This window comes from Onychostoma macrolepis, chromosome 10, assembly GCF_012432095.1.
Source record: "Onychostoma macrolepis isolate SWU-2019 chromosome 10, ASM1243209v1, whole genome shotgun sequence".
Lineage (NCBI taxonomy): Eukaryota > Metazoa > Chordata > Actinopteri > Cypriniformes > Cyprinidae > Onychostoma > Onychostoma macrolepis.
In genome coordinates this window covers 24,285,855-24,304,573 of record NC_081164.1, presented here as the reverse complement: position 1 = coordinate 24,304,573, position 18,719 = coordinate 24,285,855, and the positions used below count along the sequence as shown (strand labels likewise).

Genomic DNA, 18,719 nt, shown 5'->3' with positions numbered 1-18,719 from the left:
CACATTGACATGTGACTGCCCATATTTACATAAGTCTTGAAGACGCAGAAACACAAACAGACCATCTGAACTTGTTCTGCACAGATGCACCTGCGCTTTGAGATGGAGATGGAGAGGATGAAGCAGATCCATCAGAAGGAGCTGGAGGACAAGGATGAGGAACTGGAGGACGTGCAAAAGTCCTCACAGAGGCGGGTGAGGGACGCAGAATGAATTACAGCTCGACAGACCACCTTACAACCCTGTCTCAAACATCCTTTCCTGTCTGCCTCTGTGTGTGTGTGTGTGTGTGTGCAGCTCCGACAGCTGGAGATGCAACTGGAACAGGAATATGAGGAAAAACAGATGGTGGTTCATGAGAAGCATGACTTAGAGGGGCTGATTGCCACACTGTGTGAACAGGTAACACACGCACATACACACACAAAAAAACCCATTAATTAAAAAACATTGTAAATACAAAGTGTAAACATTGTATGTAACATTATATATGTGTATATATATATATATATGTGTGTGTGTGTGTGTACATATATTATATGAAATGTTATCATAGATATCAAGATTTAAAACATTTGCTTGCACACACTGTAAACAACCTCTGTAAGTTTCATAGCATTCCAGGCGTGATATTTATTAAATACAGTATGTGGGTCATTTGGTTAGACGCGCTGCTTGATAGATCCCAGAGTTATAGTCACATCAGGGCTTATGAGGATCTGTAAAGCTGTCACGTTCCTCTCTGATCTGATATAAGAGCACTATAGACTGCCCAGCTCTGAATCTACACGTCTCTTCCCTCATCTGTCAGTGCTCTTCATTACAGTTTGTTTGTGGGAATATTAAAGCTCAGCAAACATTCTCAACTTCATTTGTATTAACAACTTAACATCAGCATGAAATTATATTAGTAACCCCATTTTACTTCTAAAAAGTGACATACTTCAGAGAAAAATCTGTAGGGCAGGGCTTGGTTTTATCCTTCAGCAAGTGACTGGGTGCTAAAACTGGGACAGGGTCAAAAACTATGAGGAATTGGTGGCATCAGGACCAAAGGAAATTCATTTATATATATATATATATATATATATATATATAAAACTTAAAATACTTGTAAAATTAATTTATATATATATATATATATATATATATATATATATATATATATATATATACCGGTGTGTGTGTATATGGCCTTAATTTATTTATATATATATATATATATATATAAAAGCCTATATAATATAGGCTTTTTATATTGTTTTCATTATTAATCATTCTAAAATATAACAGTCAGGATTTGTTTTTGTTTTGGGAAGATTATGCTCTAATGATGTCAACATTCAAATTGATTTATTATTGAAAGCACAAAATATTGCTTTATCCACATTATTTGAACATGAGAAAAATGATTGGAAACGCTGAAAAAAGTTCCTTTATTTTCCTTTATAATTCCTTATTATCCTTTATTTTCAAGTTTCTTTATTTAGAAGGATGTTCTTTTAACAGCATTCAGAACATATCAGACATAACAATGTAATGTTTGAACATTGTTAGTACTTTTATCAGCTATAAATATCATAAGGGCATTCCATTAACATTTATGTTCATAACATTTATGCAATCTTTACATAATGCTTTTGGCATGTGTGCTGGGACTATATTAGTTTGTACACTGTTACTTTTAGTGGTTATAGAGGATCTTTTTACCATTAGACATGCTCTCACTCATTAGCTAACAGCTTGTGGCTACGCTGAGAGGGTCCTTTAGAGATACTGTACACGCATTCGACCTGAACGTCCTGCCCTCGGGCCATCGTGAGCTCTCTAATGTGACTGTGCTCTGGAAGCGTGATCACTACCAAGATCGATATGATGAAGCTACTCATCTGCTGCTGTTAAAAAAATGACCCCGGTTTATGACCCCAGCTGCACGTAAACACTGCTGCTCAAAATGAGTTTGTTATTGAGTAAGAGGATGTGTAAAGCACCTGGTTTTCATGCATGCATTGATTTTTCCAGGGCATGTCCATTCACTGCCAACCCAACCATTCCAACCTTATCACTTATTTCCTTGAGCATTACCTGAGATTTCAAGTAATGTTCTAGCCATTCATGAAATTTAATGTATAATGTTTTTAATGCATATTGCTTGACTTATTGTGCATGATGATGTTTGTCTCTGTATCTAATATTATTACATTATATTATGTATAATAATATAATATAATATTATATAAGAATGTGTCATTAATATAATATTTAGTAATTTAGCAATTTAATAAATATAATGAATCATGTTGCTGTTCTTATTGTGCGTGATGTCCGTCCTGGTAATCTTGTTTATATATACTATACTATACTATACTATACTATACTATACTATATACTATAATGTAATGTAATGTATATGATATGATATATAAATTGCGTTGCTGATCTTATTTTGCATGATGATGTCCGTCTTGGTAATCTTGTTTATATATAATATAATATAATATATGAACGTTTCATTGTTTTCATATAATGTGTAGTAAATATAGTAATTTAGTAAATGTTATGAATCATGCTGCTGGTCGTATAGTGAATGATGATGTCTGTATTCATTATATTATAATATAATATTATATTATATTTTATTATATTATATTTTATATTATATTGGCTATCGACCATCCTGATTTCTGTATATGTATATTGGTCCTTAAAAAGCTCATATCTGTCGGGCACTAATTTGAGATTCATATTCCTCACAAATCATCTCATATTTGAAGCCATTATGATTTATTGAGCTTCTGGGATTTACTCCGTTGTCCACAGGCAGGAGTTTGAATGTCTCTGTGTTCACGTGTCCAGCATCATTACTCAGTTCCTATGGTGTAACAGTCACCTCCGTTATCCAGAAATGCCCGTCTCTCTCCCGTGATGTGAGTGTAAAGGCTTTCTGTTTGTGCTTCAGTGATGTATAGATCTCTCTCTCTCTGGTCTCAGGTGGGCCACAGAGACTTTGACGTGGAGAAGAGGCTGAAGCGGGATCTGAAGCGCACACATGCCCTGCTCAGTGATGCCCAGCTGCTGCTGTCCACCGTTGAACAGCCCGGGCAGGGTCACGACCCCGGTGCCAAGGAGCAGCTGGAGAGACTGCGCTGCCAGGTGCCACTGCCATCCCATCATCCACACAGCACGCCTCACACACACAGATTTAAACAGCTTTGCATTAACAGTCTTCAAAAGTCCCGCCGTTACGGCACTAAAATATAGTAGTATATTTGTGGCATAACCTTTATTTGCCCAGTACATTTTAAGTAATGTTCTGTCTATTCATTAAATATTATAAATAAGGTTTTAATACATGCTGCTGATCTTATTGCGCATGATGAAATTAGTCTTTGTAGTCTTTTTTATATTATATTATATTGTATTATGTTATGTTATATTATATTATACAAAAAAATACAATATATTGAACCTTTCTGGTTTCTGTATATCTCAATCATCCATTAAAAGCCAATATCTATAAAAAAAAAAAAAAAAAAAAAAAAATATATATATATATATATATATATATATATATATATATATATACATACATACTACATTTACTATTATACTATATTTATTATACTATAACGAGTGGAGGACAGAGGAGCCTCTTAAAGAAGAAGTTACAGGTCTGTGAGAGCCAGAAATCTTGCTTGTTTGTAGGTGACCAAATACTTATTTTACCGAGAAATTTACCAATTAATTCTTTAAAAATCCTACAATGTGATTTTCTGGATTTTTTCCTCATTTTGTCTCTCATAGTTGAGGTATACCTATGATGAAAATTACAGGCCTCTCTCATCTTTTTAAGTGGGAGAACTTGCACAATTGGTGGCTGACTAAATACTTTTTGCCCCACTGTATATATGTGTGTATATATATATATATATATATATATATATATATATATATATATATATATATATATATATATATATACACACACTAGTCAACATTTCAAGTGGATCAAAACTTTTCAAAACCAAAATGTGTTCTTGTCTTGACAACTTTCATTTAACTTTTTGATCCACTTCAAATGTTGACTACTATATATATATATATATACATATACACTTTCATAAAAAAATTAATATACTATTGACCATTCTGGTTTCTGTGTATCTGTATTCTTTATTAAAAGGCCCTTATCTGTCAAGCACTAGTTTGAAATGTAGTAAATATAGTAATAATTATAATGGATATATTTAGTCTTTGAAGTCTTTGTGGCATAAGCTTTATTATGGCAAATATGATCATCACATTTCTACAATCACATTTTCTACAGGAAATTCTGCTAATTTTCTAAATGCAGTTCATCTCACACAACCCTAGCACAGTTAGGAAAGCATCTTTAACTATTAAGTGTCACTTAAAATGATGAAATACATGTTGACTGCAAATTTCAACTAGCCTTTAACAGTATTTAAACCAAAAAAGTGCTTGTGTACGTGTACAGTGCCCTCCAAAAGTTTAGAAATGCCCTAGGTTTCATAAATCCGTATAGCTTCATTATCATGTCAGACATGTCCCTTAAGCAGCTGTGATGTCTGATTACTTGATTAATTTTGGCCTATGATTATTTTTTTTGAAGATTACTGGGTCAAATCACCTTTATTGCTTTACTGGTTGATTGACAGTTAAGGTTAATACACAACCGACCAATTAGAACACAGAGATGGATTATAATAGTGCTAGCATTTCCCTGATGAAAAACACCTGCCTAAAACAGATGGTTTAAACTGGTCCAAAATAATAATAATAATACAGTTTTCAACACTGATAACAACAGTCTCTTAAGCAGCAACTCAGAATATTAGAATGATTTCTGAAGTGTCATGTGACACTGAAGACTGGAGTAGAAATGGAGAGAAATTTCAGCTTTGATCACAGGAATAAACTACATTTTAAAATATATTCAAATAGAAACCAGTTATTTTAAATTGTAATGATATTTAACAATACTCCAGTTTTTACTGTATTGTTTCTTCATCAAATTGATGCAGCCTTGCTGAGCGGAAGAGACTTAATTATTGCATAGTATGTTTGCATTGTTGTTGGTGGTCTATATTTTTGCATGATTTTATCTGTGTGTATTCTAGCTGGAGGACAGTGAAGCCAGACGGTTGGAGTCTGAAAGCTCACAGAAGACTCTGGCTGCAGAGCTGGAAAACGCTCAGATTGAACTGGAGAGCATCTGCAAGCAGAAGAGCCTGGTGAGGCACGAGACATGAAATGAAAGGAGCAAAGGGCGGACCTCGGGTTTACCTCAGCGTGTCTCTGTCTGTTGTCTCAGGTGGATGAGCAGCTGGCTCAGCTATGCTACGAGAGGACGGACCTGATGAAGAGGCTGGAGGAAGACCAGGAGGATCTCAACGAGCTGATGAAGAAGCACAAAGCCCTCATTGCTCAGGTCTGCTGGAGCTACATCACTCTCGGGGAGTTATGACAGTCGCTCAGCTGATTTCAAAATAGTGCAGCTTTTCCAATAATGAGCTGTTTTTTCCATCACGCAGTGGAGAAGCGTGACAAAATGCTATCATTTGTCACATTGCTTTGCACACGCTCCTAAAGCATCCTCTCTCTCTAGCCTGATTCATTTGAGTAAATCTGTGATTCATTTTGCTAAATGGATGCTTCATTTCAACTGGTAAAAAAATGGTTTATTCGTTCACTTGAGTCATCACTTAATAGTGTTTCCAGTCCTTGGGCAACATCATTAGATGTTTTCTTTTCATAGCAAAATAAACATTTAAATGAGTTCAGTGGCTATCATAATAAGTAAATAGAAGAATTTAAGATTACCCAGTAAGATTTTATTTGATTTTCAGAGGATTCTTCTGGTTTGATTTGGTTTCAGATTATGAAAGAAGTCCCATTTGCATTCATTTAAGATTTCTGACAAACATTTTCAAAGTAGTTTTTCCAGCACTGGTGTGTGTGTGTGTGAGGTTATGTAAAATATCCCAAACCCAACCAAACATGTTTGTTTATCCCAGTCTTCCAGTGATATCTCTCAGATCCGAGAGCTTCAGGCTGAAATGGAGGAGCTGAAGAAACAGAGACAGACCCTGCAGGAGGAGGTGAGACAGACACGCTGAGACATAGATGCATTAGATGTCCATTCACACGTGGAGCAGGCACATATGAACAGGCCGACTCACTGTTTACTATAACTATGTACTGCGCTTCTGTTAATAAAGTTCCTACTTTCAAGCAGTAACATGAAATAATGCAAAATACTTGAGAAATCCATCAGAAGTTGCACACTGTTTATTTGTGATTTGAGACACTATGAAAGCTTGTTAAACTCGCAATTGCAAGAAAAAAAATTCTGAGTCGCTGTTGGGACACACTAAATCTATTCTGTTATGTTTTTATTTGAACTTGCACCGAGGAAGACTGTTGTGAACGTGGAGTAGAAATATTGTTGTTGTATTCTGTTGACTTGTTAGCGCGTTTCACAAGCGTGGTCGTAACCCAGCGGTGCTTACCTTCCCAGCTGCAGACCAGCGTGGCACGCGTGCAGTTTCTAGAGTCGTCCACGGTGACCCGCAGCATCGTAAGCAAGCAAGAAGCTCGTATCTGTGATCTCGAGAACAAATTGGAGTTCCAGAGAGGGCAGGTCAAGAGGTTTGAGGTCAGTCCAGACCCATTAACAGCTTTATACTCTTTCTCAGAGAGGATCTTTACGGTGTGTGTGTGTGTGTGTAGGTGCTGGTTCTGCGTCTGCGGGACAGTGTGGTGCGGCTGGGTGAGGAGCTGGAGCAGGCGGCCCAGGCCGAGGCCAGGGAGAGGGAGAACTCCCGATACTATCAGCAGAGACTGGCGGATATGAAACTGGAAATGGACGACCTGAGCATCAGAGAACAAGAGAGCAGCCGTCGACGCATGGAGCTGGTGACTGACACACACACACACACACACACACACACACCTTTCTGCTGTTGCTGATGAAGCAACACGTTATTCTATTTATTTATTTTTACGATATTTAACACACAAGTAGTAGTTTATCATGACTGTGGAAGTCCTAAAAGGTTAGTATTTTATTTTTTTGTTTTGTTTTGTTTTATCTTTTATTTTATTTTATTTATTTTATTTATTTATTTATCTATGTTGGTCACAATTTAATTTTCCTTCATTTTCTTTCATTAATCAAAATAAATAATGGATCATTGCTTGGCTTATTCAGGTTAGTTTAAGATTACACTTATATTATTGTTTATATATTTTAGTATATTATAAATGTTAACTTTGAGGGTGAGAGGATGGTAAAGGTAATCATAATGTATAAATATGCTAAATTTAATATCTGATACAGTATATATCGGTATATACCATTAAAACATCTGGGGTCAGTAAGATTTATTTTGAAAGTCTCTTCTCCTCACCAAGGCTATATTTAATAAAAAATACAATAAAAACAACAAAATTCTGAAATGTTATTACAATTTAAAACAACTGTTTTCTGTTTTAATATATCATAAAAATGTAATTTATTTCTGTGATGCAAAGCTGAATTTTCAGCATCGTTACTCCATGTGTTACAATGTCACATGATCCTTCAGAAATCATTCTAATATGCTGATTTACTGTTCAAGAAACATTTCTTAATTTTAGTAATGCTTGAAAACAGTTGTGCTGCTTAATATTTTTTTGGAAACCATGATACATTTTTCCCTTTTTTTTGATGAATAGATTTGAATAATAATGATTTTGATCAATTGAATGCATCTTTGCTGAATAAATGTATTCTTTTATTAAAAAAAGAAAATCTCTTAAAAAAGTAAATAAATAAATAAAAACTTACTGACCCTAAACTTTTGAACAATAGTATCGACACCAATAAAATAAAAAAATATTAAATTACTCATATGGTTCTGAAATATTGTGTATCCCTAAGAATAATATCAAATACAGGTGTGGAATCTTTAATTTCTGTAATATATTGAAATTAAAAATGGTGTGTTCATTTTTGATCCTTTATCTTAAGAATGCGCGTTAAAATTGAACTGCTTTTGTGAAACTCCAAAGCACATTGAACGACTGTCCTCATAACTAATGTATTCATATCTACAGCCGCTCGGTGCATTTTCCCCTTAGTGGCCGCCCACAAGCCTGACACATTATTACCCATGAGAATACACAGATCTCTCCTGAAAAACCTGTAAATATTCATAATTTAACACAAAGGAGGAGGCCCTGCGTCATTACAGCACCTGCCGGCGTGTAATGCAATTTGACCTGCCTGCTGAGAGTCAAAGGCATTCAATATTATGAATATTAGCTACAGTGTTAGCGATGCCGGGCGCATACACAAAGACTGGAGTCTGGGATGCGTTTCTTCTGATGCGAAGACACACGCGCACACACATGCTGAGGCTCTCCAGGTTATTGGTTATGAAAGGGAGGGGGCAACAGTGAAGGTGTGGTTGTCATGGAGATGAGAGGAGCGGAATGGGATTTGTTGTATCAATAACCTTGAGGAGACAATGGGAATTAATCATAGACCGACAGTGGCGGCTCGTCCAGGAGAGCAAGAGACTGGGGACGTACAAAGAAGGGAAGAGGAAAATGAATCGTGTAATCAGTCGCTCCGCTGGCTCTCCAGCGCTCATTATCAAATTATTCTACAAACAAGAGCTGGCGATCAATAACGCAGGCTTGTCCTTTAGCAAACAAGCACTTCAGAAGTTAAAGAGAAAGGCTTGCCAAAAAACACAGTAATACAATGATTTATATATAAGTTAAAAATACTTAATACATTTATTTACTTTACAAATTTACAAAAAAATATATGTTTATAATTTAGTATATATGAATATATATGAAAGGTAAATATGTACATTTATTTACAAGTATTTAAATGAACGGAATTTAAATATTTATTTAATTTAAATGCATATATTTACAGTAAAAATATAAAACATAGCTCTTTTACATGAATGGTTTCCTTTGAATATATTCTTTGAATACTTTATATATTAGTAAAGTTATATAAGTTATATAAAATAATTTCTTTATGTTAGAAATTGATAGGATGAATGAAATGTGACTTTGACATCAGTATACCGTATTTTATTAATAATGAAACAAATATTTAAATGTCAATAGTCATGTATTTTTTAACAGAAAAAAAACGTATTTAGTGCTTAATTTTGATTGCGTTTGTGCTGAATATAAATTAATGTTCTTAAAGGGATAGTTCACCCAAAAATGAAAATTCTGTCATTAATTACTCACCCTCATGTCGTTCCAAATCCATAAGACCTTCATTCATCTTCTAGACACAAATATATATTTTGATGAAATCCGAGAGCTCTCTGACCCTCCCACAGACACCACTTTCAAGGTCCAGAAACGTACCAAGAACACCAATAAAATAGTCCGTGTGACATCAATGGTTCAACCATAATTTTATGAAGCTATGAGAATACTTTTTGTGCGCAAAAAAAAAATCAAATTCTCATAGCTTCATAAAATTATGGCTCAACCACTGAGCTCACGGATTTCATTAAAAAATATCTTAATTTGTGTTCCGAAGATGAACGAAGGTCTTACGGGTTTGGAACGACACGAGGGTGAGTAATTAATGACAGCATTTTCATTTTTGAGTGAACTATCACTTTAAAGTTAAAAGGATAAAAACAACTCTGTATGCTTCATTTACATAACATCTTAGCCTTTATATAATTAGGTAGATTTTTATGTTTTCTGAAGAAATTGTGAGCGGTTTATTAACAATGCTGGCCTTAGCAAGCAGTTAATTAATTGGGCACATTTTGTGATTAAACACTTCTCTTGTCCTGATGCAGGGTCTTTATTTCCCCTGGAGATCCAGCGTGACCGTCGCGGGTTATCTGATTTTATCTTGTCTTCTCTGTTTCCAGGAAATGCAAGTGGAAGAGCTTAGCGCCGTAAGACAGACCCTGCAAGCTGATCTAGAGACATCAATCCGGCGAATCGTTGATCTACAAGCCGCGCTGGAGGAGGTGGAGTCCAGCGATGAAAGTGATACAGAAAGGTATCGCTAGTGACGTGCGCTTGATCTTTTCCATTTCCTTTTTTGTTTCTGTTCCACAGTCTGGCATAGCAAGAGGAAATTGTCTGCAAACCAGTTTCTGTACTATCCAGACTATATAGTATTCAAGATTGTGATCGGTTCTGTACAATAATAGTGTGTTGAACAAAGTTAGCTATATTCTTGAATGGTGTATAATTTCCAGTAGATTTTCAAAATACCATTTGCATTTTGTTTTTGTTTTTTCATTAACTTTTTATTTCATTAGAGTTGCTTTATTTTATTTTATTTATCTTGTTTTTTATTTTATATTTTAAATTTTATACTCTATTTTACTTTATTAAATTTAATTCAGGGTTATTCAGGTTTTTCTTTTTCTTTTTTTCAGATAATCTAACTTTACCATTTTTATTTTGTTGGAGTTGCTTTATTTTATTTTATCTTGTTTATTTTATTTTATTTAGGGTTTTTTGTTTGTTTTTTGTTTTTTTGCATTTTGTTTTGTTTTTTATCAAATCTAACTTCACGAATTTTTATTTCTATTTCGGTTAGGTCTGCTTATTTTATTACGTGTTTAATTTTAATTTTGTTTATTTTTTGGCAAACTCAACTCCATATGTACAGTATACATGCACAGTTTTTATAAGTAACAGTTTTTATTGACTTATTGATGTTCTAAAAATAACATCAAGACATAAAACTTCAAAACCAAAGGGAAGAAAAGAGTAGATAAATACTGTTTTCTTCCCTTTGGGTTTGAAGTTTTACTTCTCGCTGTTACTTTGTAATTGCTTTCATTTTTTTTTTCAGTTGAGCTGAAATGTGAAGAGATTTTCCTCACTGTGCAAAATCAAGGCTACACTTTGCTACTATAAGCGCTTCAATAATGCCTTCCTCCCTCGACACCCATAGTAAAATGCAGTCCGATGTATCAGAGTTCAAGACTTTGATCTTCTCCGCCAGACTGCTTAGACTTCACTGAAAATTTGATATGCTTGCTTTGCTCGTACCTCCAACCACTTTAGCTCTCCGCTCCACTCCTGTGTGTCTCTGACTGCGTCTCCCTCTTCACACAGTGTGCAGACGGCTGTGGAGTCCTTCTCTAGAAGGAAAGATCTGTAAGCACTCCATCCCCCATCCTGTTGTTCTCTCCCATGTGTCTGTGTTCATGTTCTGCATTTGGGAATGAGCAATCAGATGAATGCAGGCATCAAAGCAGGCCAGTGGCTGCATATTGGACTGGACGATGTAGAAAAAAAATGCATTTCTTAATCTTTCATAGATATCAAATTTTTAGGATTTTTTTGTTGGACATTCTAAATAATATTTATTTATTTCATATATATATATTCATTCAATAAATTCAATAAATTTATTTTTAAATTTACTTTTATTTTTAAAGTATAGTATTTTTAAATATTTTAAATATTTATAATTTACCTTTAATATTTATTATTTAACCTACTAGCTGTATTTACTACTGTCATTTAAATCTCAGACGCTATAGAAAATTTTCTCGTAGCGTTCTCATACTCACAAATCACAAGACAAAGAAGGATTGTGTAACTACTTTAATGATCTTTAATAAACTTAACAGTCAAATAAAAGTGTATTAAAAGCATCTAGGATGCTTAATTTTATATTGCCAGATATATTTATTGCAAATGCATTCCCTATATTGTCCAGCTCTAGTTGCATAACATACATTAACGTCTGCTGCGACATGAAGAAATGCACTGCTTTATGCAGTACGGTTTCTTTTTTGCATATAAATGCACGGCCTCTCTTTGTGAACCGTGGCTTAATGGTGTTGGCGGAGTCTAACGCATAACCATCCTTCTCTCGTTGGTCTAAATATTCACCATCATGCAAATGTTGATGGATGGGCCAGCGCTGCATTTGGCTGTTGATGTTGCCTGTTTAGCCTGTTACTCAGTGCCGTACGTGTGTGTGGACTTGTGTAAGGTCACGGCTTCCTTTCACACGTCTGAATGAAGATAGACGAGAGTCTCCGCTGGACAGATGTGAACAGACACCTACTTGTCAGACGCAAACCGCAACATACCCACACTGCCACTTTGCTTTGTTAAATGCAAGAAGCTTTCCTCTGTGCGAGAGAGTCCTTTTAAAAGTTCACCAGCTGTGATATGCTTTGTCTTCTGAATAATGCATGCGCGTTAGCCGAGACCCCCCGCGTCTCATTTCTTTCAGTTGTCTGTGCAAGTGAAAAAGGGGATAAAATGAACTGTGTTGCAGTTGCTCAGAGCTTTCGGTCTTAAATCTCTGTATGAATGTAGTGAGTCCAATTACAAGAGCAGGGTAGGAGAGAACCCACGGCATATGCAAGCAAATTAACATTTTTGTTACCTTACTCTTGTATGTTTGAATAAGAGCTTCTGGAAGCTAGAATAGGTTTTGAAGCAACTGTTCCAAAACCTAGTGATCTGCCCAGCATTTTAAGTCATCATAGGCATACACACAACAAGAAACCGTTTCTAAAAGATAGGTACTGTAATTTGTTTTGAGCAAATTCTAAAGCAGAATCACATGTGTCCTAAAATACTTAATTTTTCCTGAAATATTGTTAATCTTCATCACTCAGAATTTGAAGGAATATTAGCTGTAGGTATACCAACATGTTTGACAAAACTGGCAAGCAATTCCAGCTGCAGTGCTGAACCGATTCCTCATTGAGAGTCTCTGTCTTATCTTGTCTTCTCGTGCATTTGTCTTACATGGACGACCAGCCTTTTTTTGGGGGACTTGAATTAGTGTCATTGTAAACCTGCAATATTTGAGAAATCACAGATTTGGAATGATTAACTTACAATGGCTGAAAGGGTCATCCTCCTGTCGCAGGGTTTTAGTCATCTTGCAGTCTCAGGGAGGAAAATTGGAGGAATGCTGGCAGTTAAAGGGGTCATCGGATAGTTCTGTATAGGCCCCTCCCATGATAGTTGATTGACAAGGCCATCTTACCTTAGACCCGCCCTGTGTGAGCCGAGAGCTTTCGGCCATCATGTCGACTCTGGTGCAGGGGAAGACAAGATGTCTCCGATTAAGTGATCGAGGCGTTTTGTTGTTGGATGTAATAATGAATATAGCAGTCGTCATTTACTCCTGACATTCTGAGCCGCTGAAGACGCAGAGGATTAACATTACTTTCATTTTGAAGGGAATGCGCCGATCCCCAATCTACATAAATGCGTCTATGCTCGCATGAATCATTCGTGATCCAGCTTCATCTACAGAGGAAGTGAGTGTAAGGGTTTTTTATTAATCTTTGCAAATCAACTTTCCTAATAATGTACTAGTTAGCCAGTTTTGCGGCTGAAGTTTACAGTCTGCTCGTCACTCCACGGAAGAGAGGGGCGGGGTCAGCAGAGCTCATTAGCATTTAAAGCAACATGGCTCGCTGAAAACAGAGCTGATTTTGACAGGGTAAAAAAGGTGTTTTTTTATAGTACCACTGAGAAATTTTAACCAAAGTATGTTACAGACTTTTCATTAAGACCCTAAAGAATCATATCAACTTCATCCGATGACCCCTTTAAATAGGGTTTGTCATATAATTAAGGAAATTAGCACCAGGTACCAGATTAACACCAATAACTTGGAGGTATCTGTAAGTGCTCTCTAATTTTGATCAGAGTTCTATTTCAAATATCTCATTTAAGTCTTGTATACTGTGCTTCAGAATACAATTAATTTATCAAATATGCTTAAAAACTGCCCTTTTACTGTTAACTTCAAATAGGGCTAAACAGTGACCCTTGAAATTGAGGAAATTATAGGTTGTTCTCCAATTTTGATCTCTACTGTTTATACTTAATGCAGTACTGAAAAAATTGCAATTTTAGCCAATATTTGTGTGAATACACATTTTATGCTCGGTAGAGTAGCTCTTGCATCATTTAGCAACATGATGATGCAAAACTAATTGTACTAATCAGTTGTGTGTAGTAGCAAAACTTACTTCATAGCACCAAATGCTCCTCATAGTTCTATGTATTTCAGACAGTATAGAGCATGGTGGAAGCAATGCCAAGGGTCATGGGTTCGATTCCCAAGGAATTCATACACTTATACCTTGAATCCAATGTAAATTACTTAAATAAAAGTGTCTGCCAAATGCATAAAGACAGATGCAAATATATGCCTATGCAGAGCGTTCCAAATCAATCACTTATGAGAATTCATGGCTATGCTCTTAAAAATAAATGTGCTTTGTTGGGATGGTTCCATGAAGAACCTTTTAAGTCCATGGAAACTTTCAATTGCACAAAAGGTTCTTTATAATGGAAAAAAGTTCTTCAAATTATTAAAATATTCTTAACACTAAGAAACAAAGTGGTTCTTTTCAGAAATTATCTCTGAGAGGTTTTTTGGAGGACCCAAAATGGTGGTTCAATTGCATCGCTACGAAACCCCCCTTTTAGAAACTTCGTTTTTAATAGTGTAGGATGCTCCATTAGAAGAGAGCTGCCTCTTTTGGCAATTAGCAGCAAGGCAGCACACTAGCTCTTGGAACAGAACTTATGTTTTGGGATCTCAAGCAAACAGCTTTAGTCAGTCTGTAAACAGGCTGTGGATCAGTGCGTTGTGCCCCGACGAGCCCTGATAATGACAGCGCTCTCAAGACTAATGAACTCACAGCTCACTGAACACACATGGCCTGCTGGGTAGCAATGAGGATATCAGAGCTAATATCACCCCCATGTGTGGCGTTACAGCACCCATGACGAGAGATCTCCTCTTGAGCCATGTGCACGATCGTATTCATGTAGGTCATGTATGCATTAATACGGGCTTTTATTGATTTGATCGCTTGTGCTGTGAAAGCATGTTGCACAATTGTTAATCTTTCCAATGAAAGCATGATTTTCACACTAACATGGGGTTTGAATTTCAGCGACACCATGTCCAGCGTCGGATCCAGTGTGGGCACTGAAGACATCGGTGAAGGTATCCGTCAGTGGGCAGGTGTACCGCGAGGAGGACGAGGAGGCAGAACTTCTCCCTACGCAGGAAGCAGCTCCGGACGCCAGTCTGTTACCGACACCATGAGCACCTACAGTTTCAGGTAACATAGCAAGAGAAGCCTAATAATTAATAAGCATTAGTGTGCATGAATAAACAAGGTAACACCACCAGGCCAGATTAGGTAAATAGTCATTTTTAGCAAGGATGGCTCTAATCCTGTATGACTGACTGACTTTTGTGAATCACAAATGGAGAAATGTTGAAGAATTAATTTTTTTCATACAATAAAAAAGGCAACTCAAATTATCAAACACCAGAGAAAAAAAAAAGTAGTGTATGCATCTGTGATGCATAGCCAGACTCTCAGCATAAGGTCTGGACTCTATGGCTGCATTCCAGTTACATTTTTATGCCCTTCACTCATTTTCCTCTGTCTCATTTACTTGTATGTATGTCATCGATTATGCTACACAAGTGTCCACTGCTGGTGAAGCTTTCGCAATGGGCTGAATTGTAACGTCCTAAGCCTTTGATCACTTGGAGTCTACTGTGGAGTTGATTTATTATTTAAATTTTTTCCCTTAAGAATTAGTTTGATGCAACATTCTATATGTATATAGGTATGCTTGGACTGTTTTGAATGTTTAAAAAAACATTTATATATCATAGTTGTTTGGGGTGAGGATAAATTAAACGCGATCTGCGATGGTGTCATAATCGTGTTGCATTGTGGTCTATGGAGCTACCTGAGGTGTACATATAAAGTAGACTCGTGTTGTTATGTTTGGGGTTGGGTTAATGTCGTTATGATAACAGATCTGCGTGCAACCATATGTGATTCGATCAAGACCGGCATTAATGTTAAAGCAAATAATGACGCAACAATCTGTGGTAACACACTATTTTGATAGTCCACTTTAGACATTCTACTAACTATAAGTAACTTTGCATTTGCATTAATATCTGCTAATACTTTTTAATGGTCACCAAACAGGCATTCATAACCGTCTACTAATAGTTTAATGATAGTTAGTTGTCATGTAGTTGCAAAGTTACTTAGTAGAATGTCTAAAGTGGACTATCGAAAGTAGTGTAGCCCACAATCTACATTAGAAACAAGCAACTAAACATTGGATTACACAAACTTTTGAAATCTTGAAATTTTGGCAACTTTCCAGGATTTTTTGGAATCTTCCAGGAATTTTTCGAAAGTTTCTGGAAATACAACGGAAATGTTCCGCCCCTTTGCAACCCTAGTGAGGATTGACGTTAATGATGATTATTCATGTCTTGTCAGATCCTTGAAAAAAATGTCTCCTTTTGTGCTCCATGGGAGCAAGAAAGCCATATGGGTTTGGAATGACATAAGGGTGGGTAAATGATGATTTAATAACCATCCTTTAATTTATATTCACTGTTATTGTCTGTCATTTATTCCCTATGATAGATCTTGCACGCAAGACCTTGACGAAGACGTCAAAGAAAGTTCCAGTGGTCTTGGCAGAGCGTCATCATCCACGGCCCTATCTGAGCTCCTGGAGGGTCTGAGGAAGAAGCGCGCTGGGTGGGAAAGAGGCTCGGAGGTGGGCGAGGGGAGCGCAGTGTCCCTTCCCATTTATCAGACGACAGGGGCCTCCACGCTACGCCGCAGGTCCTCAGGGCTGTCTCTAGAAGCAGAGGAGGGTCTGGAGGACCTGCCTCGACCTGGCATACTGAAACCTCCCAGTCCGCACCTGCCTCGTGCCTCCAGCCTCCGCTCCTTATCCGAGTCAGGCCCAACGTCCTCCACCACCACAACCACCACAGGAAAGATTAACCGCTTCAGCTCCTGCGACTCCCTTGCATCCGTGACCTCCACCGCAAGTTCCCGCCGCCACTTGTCCAACCTGGCCATCCCTGAGGAAGGCGAGGAGGAGCCCAGCTCGAAAGCCATGCCTCCTCTTGGCACCTATCAACCAATCCGACGCCGTGGCCTGGTGGCGGAAACAGGAGAGCCGCAATTGGGATCGGAACCACTTGTGTTCCAGAATCGCAGACTCCTCGGGAATCAAGACAAGGAGAGGGCCGGAGTCGATGCGGGGGACACCAGCTCAGACATTCTCCCAGCCATCCGACGAGCGCAGTCCACCAGCAGCCTGGCATCTAGCGGTTCCCGAACGGGCCAGAGACGAGCCCTCAGCGTGCACTTTGGGGAGTTGCCGCCCTCCAGAGCGTCACGTAGGGAGTCCGACTCGGATTCTTCAAGTTCTGGCGGATCTCAGAAGCGCCGAGGGCCTCAAGGAGAGAGGCTGGAAGCCGAGGGCAGCGAGGACGTCAACTCGGTGATGAAGAAGTACCTCAAAAAAGCAGAAGTCGACTAGAAGACTCAACGAGGTTAAGCTTAAAACTGCACTGGCCTGCTTTACATTTAAGGGGGTCATATCAAGAGGAACCTAATTCTTCTTGATCTTTTGCATTTATACTGAAACATACAGCAACTTATTTGCAAACTCAAAACTTCTTCCTCAGTCCAAATCCAGGGATATTCTGAAATCCGTGGATTAGTATTGTCAGAAACTTGGGATTTGAGATGTCAGAATCATCATTTGGTCACCCAATACATTGCACATCACAAACGTCAGTTTGGTGTATACAAGGAAGTTGCATTTTCTGCTGTTTAACAGTTTTTTTTTTAATAGAATAATAATTATCGGAGGATATTACCTACAGTGTTTTCCTTATTGCGAGAAGCAGAAGTACCCCGACAGTGACAGCTTTTGTGCTTTTTTTTCTGATTGTGTATGCAAAGTGAATGTTTACATGTATTAAAAGCACAGCTGCAAAGAAAAAAAAAAAACACTATGGAAAATGGTCACGTAAACTGGCTATTAAAAAAAAAAGTGTATGACCCCTTTAAGTGACAAAAAAATGAGCAACATGAAACTAAACTGAATTGTGAAAGGATGCGAATCATTTAGTTACTCTCTTTTTTTTCTTTCCCATGACAGGATAGATGAAGACATGGGGAATCGTCTCTGTCCAGAATGCATTGAGGCACATTTAACTGGAAGCACAAATACACTGATGATTTATTTTGAGCACTGTTTGTACACAAATAAAGATGTTAAAGCGAACGCTTGCAATTCCTAAAATTCTCACAGTAAACATGCCCTTTATTCGAGCCGTGCTGATACCCGCGGGTGCTTCAGGTCAGGGAAATGAATCTTGACCAGCGAGCGCTCGCTTTCCCCCTCAGCAGTCAGTGCAAATTTGTTGAACTCCAACAGATGTAAATAAAAACGTCGTGCAGAATCATTGGTATTTGCTTCGACCTTTCAAAGGAGAAGAGCAGCATTACATTCACAGAGGAAAACAACTGAAATAGAGCAGTTTTACAAAGCAGTGATTGCGCTTACGAAGCAGAGGCTCTCCATAATTGAGGCTGACCTGGTTTCTGCAATCAAATCATTAACTTAGACATTTGCCTAAGAACGGAGTAAAGAAAATTGTTTGTACTTAATTGCCAGAGCAGAAGCCACCAAACACAGGGTCCAAATGCTTTGTATTCATGCGCTTGGCAAGCATAAACAGGCTAAAGGAACATTCCAGGTTCAGTTATACAAAATTGCAGCATTTGTGGCATAATGTTGGTTATCACAAAGAATAATTTTGACTAGTTTTCCTTAAGGTTACA

The 18,719-nt window shown here is 37.3% G+C and overlaps 1 protein-coding gene across 5 annotated transcripts in view; it reads left to right on the top strand.

Moving 5' to 3' along the window:
* The window catches only part of LOC131547946 (unconventional myosin-XVIIIb-like), a 57,009-nt gene extending 38,830 nt beyond the window's left edge, over nucleotides 1–18,179 (top strand). For 4 of the 5 annotated variants that reach the window (XM_058788741.1, XM_058788743.1, XM_058788744.1 and 1 more), the window contains 13 exons: nucleotides 85–195; nucleotides 298–402; nucleotides 2,992–3,153; nucleotides 5,142–5,255; nucleotides 5,336–5,452; nucleotides 6,039–6,122; nucleotides 6,542–6,679; nucleotides 6,754–6,939; nucleotides 9,933–10,066; nucleotides 11,140–11,181; nucleotides 14,976–15,146; nucleotides 16,494–17,419; nucleotides 18,034–18,179. In XM_058788741.1, coding sequence (XP_058644724.1) covers nucleotides 85–195; nucleotides 298–402; nucleotides 2,992–3,153; nucleotides 5,142–5,255; nucleotides 5,336–5,452; nucleotides 6,039–6,122; nucleotides 6,542–6,679; nucleotides 6,754–6,939; nucleotides 9,933–10,066; nucleotides 11,140–11,181; nucleotides 14,976–15,146; nucleotides 16,494–17,406 — 2,277 coding nt within the window. In that variant the 3' untranslated portion in view covers nucleotides 17,407–17,419; nucleotides 18,034–18,179. The remainder of the gene's footprint in view (nucleotides 1–84; nucleotides 196–297; nucleotides 403–2,991; nucleotides 3,154–5,141; nucleotides 5,256–5,335; nucleotides 5,453–6,038; nucleotides 6,123–6,541; nucleotides 6,680–6,753; nucleotides 6,940–9,932; nucleotides 10,067–11,139; nucleotides 11,182–14,975; nucleotides 15,147–16,493; nucleotides 17,420–18,033) is intronic. The other variant, XM_058788742.1, reaches the window with a different exon arrangement.
* Nucleotides 18,180–18,719: the final 540 nt, after the last annotated feature.